Raw genomic sequence first — 12,355 nt, forward strand, 5'->3', positions numbered from 1 at the left:
CATGAGCACAGTCAGACTCAATATTTATTTAAGAAGAAAAAAAAGAGCCTAGGTGTGCCGGCTAATCTTGTGTTGGCTTACTTGTGGGTCTGTGATCACTGTTATCAGGCAGCTGTACTCCCATGCTTTGTAAAAGGTTGGACGCAGGTCCTGCCAGTCCAGCTTGGGAACTATAGGATTCCAGTATATTTGAAACCAGGTTCAGGTCTACATCCACTGGTGTCATAACAGATCCTCCTGCACCAGAATCTTCCTCATCCGAATTATTATTGGTAGTCTGGGATAGAGATTCCTTATTTATAGAGAGAAAACAAAATCATGGGATAACAGGCCATTAGGGTAGATGGTAGTTAAAATAAAAACTAAGCAACGATGTAAAACTAAATTCTAAATTAAACAGGAAATTTCTTATCCTTAATGATAGAATAATAAAAATGAAGTCTAAAAAACTTCACAATTTAACACACATATTAGAATTTGGTTCCAAAGATTATAACACACTTCTTTCTAGGAAAAGCTTTTGTAAATTGGATTTTTTCCCTATTTTGAAATAGCCCAAGGGAGATAACCAGGGTTAAGGAGACATATTTATAGCTTGCCTAAGAGTTTAAGAGATCTGCAAAAAGGAACACTAAAAAAAAAAAAAAATCTAATTTTTTAGATTAAAAAAAAACTAGATTTCCTTTTTTTCCCCCCAATGAAAAAACTTAAAGTAAAAACCTGAGGCTCTGTGGAGTCCAACCACAAAGATTCCAAACTGTTACTTGAGCCTCTGGTTTCACAGGTTAGGGAAAGGATTTGAAAGATTGTAGCTTGATTTACAGACCTGAGTATCTTGTCTATTCAAAGTGCAGTCCATGAATCAGTAGCATGTGTGTTGCTTGGGAGCTTGTTAGACACATAAGATCTCAGGCTTCAGCCCAGATCTACTTAACTACAGTCTACATTTTATTTTCTATATTTTACTTTACTTCACTTTTACTTAGATCTTTAAATGGCTCATATGCATACTAATATTTTAGAAACACTGCTTTAGAGAAGTTTAACATGGTTTCTTGATTTCTGTTAGGTTTGGGCAATATTGGAAATGACTTTAGTTTAAATGTGGTTTAGATGATCAAAGCAAGATGAAGAATGTTGAGATAAGGGCCACATTATGTATTTTTCTGTTGTCTCATTTAGTTCTATATGAATTCTATGACAAGAATTACTAGTTCATGGATATAGTCAATGGATGGCTGAGCTGGATTTCAAGCCCTAATCCCTCAAATTTGAGAGTCCACTCTATTTCATGTGTCTATTAGGTCCAGGTTAGACACTGCTGGTATAAAAACTAGGATAAAAAAAATTAGTGGAAGCTGAATTCTTTATTTGGAATTGAGAAAACACAAAACACACTATTAAGACTTGAAAATTATTTGGATATTTAAGATCCTTTCTGTTTTTAAACTCTGTGTAAACTGTTGGCAGTAGAAAGCAACTACAAACTAGTCTGACCACATCGCATGACTTTTTATTTTAAATCCTAATGGATAACATAGAATAAGTAATATAATTAAACTATATTTAGGAGAACAAAATTAATAATCCTTTATCTTATTAGTTAGGGAAATATTAGCAATCTTACATTCTTATTTATTTCAAATTAAAAAAAAATCAAAATCATCACCAAAAAAGGATCACAAATAAAAAAAAAAAAAGAAAAGAAAATGAAAACTAAGATAAAATATAATTTCAGCTCTCCTTCATAACAGTAAGATATTTAGACAGAGGGAGAGGTTAAACACACACATACCATTTGCTTCTGGGTGGTGAAACTTTTGCCAATGCTGGTATATGCCAATTCCCGGTCCATCTGGGCCATGTATGACTTGAGATTATTAAGAGTACCTTTTACAGATGCTTCTTCCCCAGCCGCCTCTGTTTTAAGATCCAAGTCATCATCACTATCTAAACATTCAAAGTCTTCCTCATCCAGATCATCGGAGTCTGATTCATGAGGACTTGGCCCTACACAGACCCCAACACAGAAAGAGCCATATAGTAATTTTTTGAGTGATTATACCTCTCCAAAGAGTTAATTAAATATTATCTGCAGAAAAGGACCAATAAACAGAGGTAAATTACTTCATAAAAATCCCTTCTGGAAAATGGTACTGCAGGCAGATATTTCCAGAAAAGTATACAGGCTGAGCTGAAAAATTTAGCTTTTTTTAAATTATGAATTTGGTTACAAAAATTTTTTACTTAAAAAACTTAAAAGCTATAAAATACATGAATTATTTTGATATAAATTTCAAGCCACACAGAGTTATTAGTATCTCACATCTAATTCTCTTCCCAGAGTTAAGCATCCCTGGGTACCCAGGCCTTTATGCAGTTTTGTACATATGTATAAAAACATAATTTAAAAAAATAATTTTTTTTTACATATTTATACATATTGAACAATGGTTTGCTTTTCTACTTATTTATGTCTTAGAAGTCCTTCTTTGTGAAAACATACAGATGGGCCTCATTTTTTCTTAAGATCGCACAATATTTAATATCACCATCTTAGCACATATGTGTCTTTTTCATAGAGAAAATTCCTGGAAGTGAAATTTCTATGTCAAAGGTTATAAACTCTCTAGAGTACCAAAATGCCCTGTAAAAAAAAATCCTACACTTCCACACTCATGGTTTGACAGTGCTCATTTCTTCAACTTTTTTTTTTCTTTTAATTTTTATTTATTTATGATAGTCATACCACAGAGAGAGAGAGAGAGAGGCAGAGACACAGGCAGAGGGAGAAGCAGGCTCCATGCACCGGGAGCCCGACGTGGGATTCGATCCCGGATCTCCAGGATCGCGCCCTGGGCCAAAGGCAGGCGCCAAACCGCTGCGCCACCCAGGGATCCCCATTTCTTCAACTCTTGAGAAAACTCAGTATTGTGAATATTTTAAACCTTTGCCAATATAATAGGCAAAAAAATAAGTTCTTATTTTGCATTGTGTATTTACTTATTAGAAACAGTTAACTATTCTCCAATATTTATTTGTCTATATTTCTTCTTCAAGGCATTGCTTATTTATATTCTTTGTTTTTGTTTTTGTTTTAAATTGGGCTATTTAGGGATGCCTGGGTGGCTCAGGGGCTGAGCATTTGCCTTTGGCTCAGGGTGTAATCCCAGGGTCCTGGGATCGGGTCCCACATCGGGTTCCCCTTCGGGGGAGGTCTTGCTTCTCCCTCTGCCTGCGTCTCTGCCTCTCTCTGTGTCGCTCATGAAATAAATACATAAAATCTTTTAAAAAATTGGGCTATTTGTCTTTTTATTATTAGTGTTAAGTACAGTAAGTTTAAAAGAGAAAAAACCGTATAACATGGAACCCAAGGCAAAACCATATCTAGCCACAGCATTCACTCACTCAACAAATATTCAATGAGCAGCTAGTATGTTAGGCACTGAGCTAAGCATCCTCTGCAAAATCATTCAACTGGGCAGAAGTTTATGATTGAAAGCAATTCAAAATCATGAGGCAAAAGCAAATACTCTGACTTCAAGAGATCCAATGCTCCAGTGCTCTAGCAACAGCTTTGCTATTTACCATTTCAAAATGAAAATAAACATCACAATGTAACTTACCTAAAATTTTGTCAAAATAATTAAGAAAAGAATCTGCATCAAAAGTGATTGGAGCCTCAGAAGGTTCTCTGTAAGATTAAAGGAAAAAATCATTTATCTTGAATGCAACTCTCTGGCACTTTTTTTTTTTTTTTTTTTTAAGGCAGTGCCATTCTTAGGAACACTACCATAGATATGATCTCAAAATAAGTGGAGCAAGAAAAACTGTAGTTTAAATGGTCTTGCAAAGCAAAAGAAATGGGAAAGACTGATAAATAAAAGTAAAAATTTCACTTTGTTTATGCATATTTAACTTATGCTGATTCAGGGACCTACCCACCCTGCACTTCCCACAAGATACACACACACACACACACACACACACACATACACACACACCATCAGCAGGCGAAATCACATATCTGAGTTAATTTTAAGAAAGTCTATTTGTTTAAGAACTAAACTTTTAAAAGTAAGAACATACTTTCTCTTATCTCTGCTTTCTTTTTTCTTTTTTTAAAAGCTGGCTCCACACTGAGTGTGGAGGCTTGAACTCACAACCCTGAGATCAAGACCTGAGCTGAAATAGAGTTGGACACTTGGGCAGCCTGGGTGGCTCAGTGGTTTAGCGCCGCCTTTAGTCCTGGAGACCCGGGATCAACTCCCACGTCGGGCTCCCTACATGGAGCCTGCTTCTTCCTCTGCCTGTGTCTCTGCCTCTCTCTCTCTCTCTCTGTGTGTGTCTCTCATGAATAAATAAATTAAAATCTTTATTAAAAAAAAAAAAGAGTTGGACACTTAACTGATTGAGCCACCCAGGCGTCCCCTTACCCAATCTCTTTTCTTAAAGAGAGAATACAGAATATAAATTTTAATCTTATGAGGCTCAAGAGCATCAACACGAATAAAGATATATTTGCTGTTTAAGTGACAATTCCATCTACCTTACTTTTCTATTACTTGCCAAATGTAACTTCCCATTTCTTCTGTTATTATTTCTTCTCTGATGAGCTCGTTAATCTCCCTCTTTTGAATATGAAACTTCCAATCTGCTTGTGGGGTGGGAGATTGGAAGTGTGGATTTGCTGAGAGCTAGATGTTAGGAGTCCGTAAGATTCTGAGTAAAAGTTTAAAGAGTAAAATGTACGATTTCCTTGCACAGCTCTGGGATGGAAGCTTTTAGATCTGTTGAGTAGTCTGACTTACTTTAAGAATTGCAAAGAATCAGGCTATTAGAAATACAACTCCAGATAACTCATCATGGTATTAGGCACCAAAAGAAGAAACACAGAAGTACAAATCATTTACTGGAAAGAAAAATAAAAGAGTGGAAATGGCAATGACTAGATGACTTCAACACCTGCATTCTAGCTACTTAGATATTTATATTCTAACACAAATTACCGAGGCAGCTCTGCTCCTTTGTGGGTTGAGACTTTGGATATGAAAGCTTTCATACTTTCTGAGACTTGATTTAAGTCATAGTTCTGTTCTTCCTTCTTGGAAGTGGGCTCTGCTTTTTTGCCAGCAACTTCCCGCAGTAGTTGGTCCAGTTGATCTGGTGAGAGATCCAACCACTGGTCATCTGAAAAAGAAGAAAACATGATGCCGCCATACCAAATTCGCATGTCAAGTATTCTCAGAGAAGTGCCCTGTAGACTTAGTGGAATATTTTCATTTTCCCTAATCCTAACTCTATCCTGGTCCATCACTTACCATCTTCTGGGGGAAGATTAGCTTCTTCCTTCTTAAGCTCTTCTATATCAAATGGCATGGTCTGTAATAAGGTTAAGATTTCTTCACCTGGGCTCATAGCAAGACAGCTATAAAAAAAAAAAAGACATAGGGATTTTTTCATAAGACAGTGCTGAATAATAGTCACAAAAAAATAGTATTTTAAGGCTGGGAGGAATTATCTAATTAATTTGTTTTTAAACAATTGTTTTAGGTTACAGACCCCTTTTTCTCAAATAAAATTTTACCAGGAACTCTAAAATATAAAAAGAGCTCAAAGAAAACCGCTTTGTACAGCAAAGGAAATCATCAAACTGAAAAGGTAACCTACTGAATGGGAGAAAATGTTTGCAAAATCATACATCTGATGAAGGGTTAATATCCAAAATATATAAAGAACTCACACAACTCGATAGTAAAAAACAATCTGATTTAAAAATGGGCAGAGGGGGCAGCCCCGGTGGCTCAGTGGTTTAGCGCCGCCTGCAGCCCAGGGTGTGATCCTGGAGACCCTGGATCGAGTCCCACGTCAGGCTCCCTGCATGAAGCCTGCTTCTCCCTCTGCCTGTGTCTCTGCCTCTCTCTGTCTCCTCTCTGTGTATTCTCATGAATAAATAAAATCTTAAAAAAATAAAAAAAAAATAAAAAAAATAAAAATGGGCAGAGGACCTGAATAAATATTTTTCCAAAGATGTACAAATGGTCAACAGGTACATGAAAAGGCACTCAACATCACTAATTATCAGGAAATACAGATCAAAATCACAATGAGATACGACCTCACTTCACACCAGTCAGAATGGCTATTACCAAAAAGATAAGCGAGTTGGTAAGGATGTGGAGAAAAGGGAATCCTCATGCACTGTTGGTGGGAATGTAAATTGGTGCAACCGCTATGAAAAACAGTATGGAGGTTTCTTAAAAAATTAAAAATAGAATTACCATACGATCCAGCAATTCTGCTTTTGGGTATATATTAAAGGAAATGAAAAAGGAATATTGAAGAGATACCTGCAATTCCCTTTACTGCAGCATTACTCACAACAGCTAAGATACTGAAAACCACCTCGTGAGTGTTTATCAATGGTTGACTGGATAAAGGAGATGTGCTATATTAAATAAAAGGTAATATTATCTAGAGAAATACGTATGTGAAAGAAGGAAATACTGTTATTTGTGAAATGGATTGAACTTGAGGGCATTATGCTAATGGAATAAACCAAATAGAGAATGATAAATACCACATGGTATCACACATATGTGGAATCTCAAAAATAAAATAAAGCTCATAGAGACAGTAGAAAAGTAGTTGCCAGGGACTAAGGAGTGAGGAAAATAAGGAGAGGTTGGTAAAAAGGTACAAAGTTTCTAAATACCTCTAAGGATCTAATTTAAAGCATGGTGACTATAGTTGATAACACTGTATCATATAATTGAAATCTGCTCAGAGAGTAGAACTTAAATGTTCTCATTGCCCACCATAAAGATAAATATGAGAGGTGATGGAACTGCCAATTAACTAGATCCCTCCATGAGTACATATATCAAGTCACCATGATGTACACTTTAAATATTTTATGATTTTGTTCCTCAATTATATCTCAATAAAACTGAAAAAGAAAAACTGCTAAGACTGAAATGGAGTATGGAGGTTCAGAGATGTATCCACCAGTTACATGTATCCATGTAACCTTTGGTTCTGCAGGAGGCCATATGGAACACCAGTCATAGAGCTGGACCAAATGCTGTGAAGAGTCACAGGAGAAAGTAATTAATCATATTAATTACAGAAAAGTTTAAAAAAAATGATAAAGACCATGGAAGTAGTTGAGTTAGGCCTTAAAGAATGGGGTAGGGGCTGCCTGGGTGACTCTGTCAGTTAAGCAACCAACTCTTTTTTTTTTTTTTTTTTTTTAAGATTTTATTTATTTATTCACGAGAGACACACACAGAGAGGCAGAGACACAGGCAGAGGGAGAAGCAGGCTCCATGCCGAGAGCCCGATGCGGAACTCGATCCCGGGACTCCAGGATCACACCCTGGGCCAAAGGCAGGCGCTAAACCGCTGAGCCACCTAGGCGTCCCAAGTGTCCAAACTCTTGATTTCAGCTCAGGTTATGATCTGTGTCATGAGATTGAGCCCTGCACTCAGTGGGGAGTCAGCTTGAGATTCTCTCTCCCTCTCCCTCTACCCCTCCCCCTGCTCACACACCCTCTCCCTTTCTCTTTAAGTAAATAAATCTTAAAAAACAAACAAACAAAAAGAACGGGGAAGATTTTGACAAATAAGACAGGGTAGAAGAACTTCAGGCAAAGGGGGAAATGAGCATCTGTAATAAAAGCAAAGAAGTACAGAGTGTGTTCACAAAGCAAATGTTCAGTTTGGCATAAGCATGGAGGATGAGCTGAACAGATGGACTGGGATGAGAGCACAGTGAGCCTGAAATGGCTAAGTTTGGACTCAATGAAATAAGCCGTGGGTGATCACTGATGGCTTCTTTTTTATTTTTAATTTTTGTTTTAAGAGATTTAAATAATATAGACAAGTCCAAAAGACACAGGAAAAAAAAGATTATATAACAAATGATCGTATCCCTACTACCTAGAATTATATTGTTATACTTACTTCTAGTCTAAAGGTATGACTGATTACCCTTATATATTTAGCATAAAAAATTAAACAAATGATATATATGACTATAGTTACAGCTAATATTTTTCCTTTGATAACCAACACTATCAGTTCTAATCCATTTCATTACTGCCCAGAGGTGACTGCTCTTGCAAATATCCTTCTGGTCCATTGAGTGCACACACATGTATTTATGTTGTGTTTGCTGTTTGTTCTCTTTCTCTGGAATTTTATTCCTTCAGATACCTGTACGCCTCATTCCCTCACTTCATTTATATCCCTTCTCAAACAGAATCTCAGACATCATAGTGGCACCTGGGTGGCTCAGTTGGGTAAGGGACGGACTCTTGGTCTTAGCTCAGGTCATGATCTCAGCGTCATGAAGCTGAGCCTCACATCAGGCTCCACACTCAGCAGAGTCTGCTTATGGATTCTCTCTCTTCCTCTCCCCCTCTTTCCTTTTGTGCTCTCTAAATCAATCAATCAATCAATCAATCAATCAATCTTTAGAATAGCAGCCTGTTCATCCCTCTCCTCATATACTGTTTTTACTTCAAAGCACTTATCACCATCTAACATCTATTGTCTTTCTCCTATACTAGCATATAAGCTTCATAAGGCAGGGAGACTCCCGGTTCACCTGTTATATCCCCAGTGCCTGGAATTGGGGAGATACATACATAAGAGATACTCAACAAATATTTGTTGAATGAATGGATATATACATATCCATAAATAACATATGGCATTTTGTGTACTAAACATTTTTATATGTATAAGATCCATACTCTACATATTTACAACTTGCTTTTTTCACTCAACATCATGTTTTCAAAATCTATTTATTTAGATCAGTGGTTTTCAACTGGGGATAATTTTGCTCCCAGAGGACATCTGGCAATGTCTGGTGATATTTTTGGTTGTCACAATTGGAGGTGGTGTGGAGTGCTACTGGCATTTACTGGGTAGAAGTGAGGGATGTTGCTTAATATCCTATAATGCACAGAACAGTTCTCCACAACAAAGAATTATCTGATCCAAAATGTCAACAGTGCCAAGGTTGAGAAATCCTGGATTAGATTTACGTACATTTAGCTAATCTCTGGTTAACTAATGGATAGTAGTCCATCATACAAATACATTGCAATTCATTTATCTACTATCGATGGATACTTACGTTGTTCAATTTTTCATTGTTACAATCTCTAATAATTTTTAGGAAAGGGATTAAAGATGTTTGAAGATATATTTCAGGCATATTCTCCTGGCTCTAATGGTTGCTTTGGAAGAGAAGAGTCATTAGAGGTTAGGAAACAAGTGTAGGTATTGCCATAATTCAAGAAGTAAGAAAAAAAAAAAAAAAGAAAAAGAAGTAATTAGAGTAAGTGGGTGGTAAAAAAAGAAAAATGCAAGATACAACATGATAATAAAAAGGATCAAGGGACTGGATACAAGGAGAGCCAGGGAGTCTAGGTGACAAGAAGTGGGAAACAGTCTATGATATTAATCCAGGTACTTAAAAAACAACAACAACACTGGGAATTCAAGAATAGGTTTTGGTGGGAGATGTGAGTTTGGTTTTAAACTGTTGAGAAGTTTTCCTTGTTTGAGGAATGGGAGTCTCTTTTGCAACACTATTTAAAATGCTGGCCATGTAAGTTACTTATAATTCTTTCTCCAGTAGTAAAAATGTGGTAAGTTATGATACATCAATTTGCTGAAATGTTGTGGAGCTCTTTAAAATTATGCTTATAAAGACCTTTTAATGTCATGGGGAAAAGTAAGATTATAATGAGTAAAAATTAGGGACAGAACACAAATTTTTATATAGTATAAAAATGTTTTAAAAATAACTAGATGGATATGGGGGGCAGAATCCTGGAAGGCAATAGATAAAAATGGTAATAGTGGTTGACTCTCTGGTATAAATTTTTTCCTTATTACATCTTTCTGTATTTGCTATAATGAATGAATGTGCTACTTTTATAACAACAAACGTCATTATTTTAAAAAAGCTACCCAGCCACCAATCTATCTTGTTTTGTGCAAGCCCTAACTAATATATGAGTCTGTCTAATTTCTTAACATTTCTTTAACCCAGGTCTGTAAGGTAACTTCTCCATAGGCAGAGTGGCCCTTTCAGGCAGATGGGAATCGTCTGGGGGAGATTCTTCTAACCATGAGGGGCCACCTATTTTACTCCCCTCTCTTTCCCATGTTTTCTGAAATGATACCCTAAGAATGAATTCTCTTTTTATCACCAATTACTGCCATAAAACTGATGGGAATGGGACAAAGGCATACACAGACACTCCTGAAAGAAAGGACTGCTGTAAAGTCATTATTATCTCATAGACAACTGAGGCTAGAGTTCTCTCAGTATCAACTTTGCTTCATCAGTCCTCAAAGAACATAAATAAGTGACGTCTGAGACATAAGCAAAATGACTGGAGGTCAAGACCAGTAAGTTTTACTTGGAAAAAAAAAATAGCCCAATAACAAAATGAAAAACACACACAACTTGGGACCTTTTAAATGTAATACATACAAAACTATTCTTTCATGTTATTCAATAGCTTTGAGTATCTCATTCAATTTTGCTAACATCAATTGCATTTTTTTCAATATTCAAAATGTGACCTTTGATTCCTGAGCTTAGTAGGACTGAAGCTTTCTACTAGAGCTCTATTTTTTTAATATTTTATTTATTTATTTATTTATTTATTTATTTATTCATTCATTCATTCATTCATTCATTCATTCATTCATTCATTCATGAGAGACCCAGAGAGAGAGAGAGAGAGAGAGAGGCAGAGACACAGGCAGAGGGAGAAACAGGCTCCACGCAGGGAGCACAACGTGGGACTCGATCCCGGGTCTCCAGGATCAGGCCCTGGGCTGAACACAGTGCTAAACTGCTGAGCCACCTGGGCTGCCCTAGAGCTCTATTTTTCCCTTGGCGCTGCACGGTCAGGGGGGATAATGTGGACCTTATCCATTGTGATCTTCTTCTTTAAAGGTCCTATTTCCTTCAATTTTTGCCTTATTTTGTTGTTTTATTGTCTTCAAATAATTGTTCCTTATATTCTGTCCAGAGTTTATAATTACAATTAGCAAGGGGGTTAGTTGGATATGTTACTCCATCATTATAAGAATTCCACTTTGGGACACCTGGGTGGCTCAGCAGTTGAACATCTACTTTCTGCCCAGAGTCCGGAGATCAAGTCCCACATCAGGCTCCCCGCAGGCAGCCTGCTTCTCCCTCTGCCTATGTCTCTGCCTCTCTCTCTGTGTGCCTCTCATGAAAGATAAATAAAAATCTTAAAAAAAAAAAGAATTCCACTTAATGAAATTTTAAAGGGGTGCCATTTCCTCCCAACCTTATGCTCATTTCTTTCTTTTCCCAGAAAATGTATGGCAGGTCAGAATGAAATGTGATTTGAAAGCTGAATGTCTGCTTTATCCTATATTTCAGACCTACCTAAAAGTAGCTAGACACAGCCAAGGGCTCCTATAGGAATTATACATATGTTCAATATCAGACAGCCTAAGTTCAAATCCTGTATCTGTCACTTATTAGCTGTTTGACCTTTGGCAAACTACTTAATCTCTCTTGGCTTAGTTTCTCTAGCGTAAATAGAGAACGATAATAATTATACTTACTTTATAGGATTGTAAGAGTTAACAAATTAAAGTAGCCTACATAAAAATAAAAAAACAAACAAACAAATAAATAAATAAAGTAGCCTACACTTTGTAAGTACCAGTAAATGTTAGCCATTAGATGATGATGATGACAGTAATAACAGGTGCCAAATCCAGTGATTTTTTTTTTTATTTTTTAGATTTTATTTATTCATGAGACACAGAGAGAGAGGCAATGACACAGGCAAAGAGAGAGAAGCAGGCTCCCTACAGGGAGCCCAATATGGGATGTGATCCCAGGACCCCAGGATCATGCCCTGAGCCAAAGGCAGACATTCAACTGCTGAGCCACCCAGGCGTCCCTCCAGTGATCTTCTGTAGCAACACCTACTCTCCCCCACTTCAGCCCTGATCCTTATCATTAACTCTTTAAATTTGGCAACCGCAACTTCTGCAACTATCTTAAGAGTGAGGAACACCTTAACTTCTGGCAGGTTACCACTCTGCTGCCAGAGTTAGGTAGTGATAAACTCACCTTTCTGGCCGATTTACTGAGAGTTGGAAGTAGTTCTTTGCCATTTCTAGCCTTGCCTGGTACTGAGCAGAACCTTCTATCAGTCCCTTAAAAAAAAAAAAAAAAAGATAAAAAGAAAAAAGGCCTTTCAGAACATTATTTACATGGCATCATTAAAATAATCTGCTCACCAGCAATTTTCAGGGAGGCAAGTGTGATATTGTT

The 12,355-nt window shown here is 36.8% G+C and overlaps 1 protein-coding gene across 3 annotated transcripts in view; it reads right to left on the reverse strand.

Annotated features, from left to right (window-relative positions):
- ECD (ecdysoneless cell cycle regulator) overlaps window positions 1–12,355 on the reverse strand; it is a 33,309-nt gene that overhangs the window by 5,193 nt on the left and 15,761 nt on the right. For 2 of the 3 annotated variants that reach the window (XM_077894960.1, XM_077894959.1), the window contains exons 9-14: window positions 12,152–12,237; window positions 5,322–5,428; window positions 5,010–5,190; window positions 3,627–3,694; window positions 1,796–2,010; window positions 82–292 (exon numbers count right to left, since the gene is read on the reverse strand). In XM_077894960.1, coding sequence (XP_077751086.1) covers window positions 82–292; window positions 1,796–2,010; window positions 3,627–3,694; window positions 5,010–5,190; window positions 5,322–5,428; window positions 12,152–12,237 — 868 coding nt within the window. Of the gene's footprint in view, window positions 1–6; window positions 293–1,795; window positions 2,011–3,626; window positions 3,695–5,009; window positions 5,191–5,321; window positions 5,429–12,151; window positions 12,238–12,355 lie in introns of those variants that run through there. The other variant, XM_077894961.1, reaches the window with a different exon arrangement.

This window comes from Canis aureus, chromosome 4 (genome assembly GCF_053574225.1).
Source record: "Canis aureus isolate CA01 chromosome 4, VMU_Caureus_v.1.0, whole genome shotgun sequence".
NCBI lineage: Eukaryota > Metazoa > Chordata > Mammalia > Carnivora > Canidae > Canis > Canis aureus.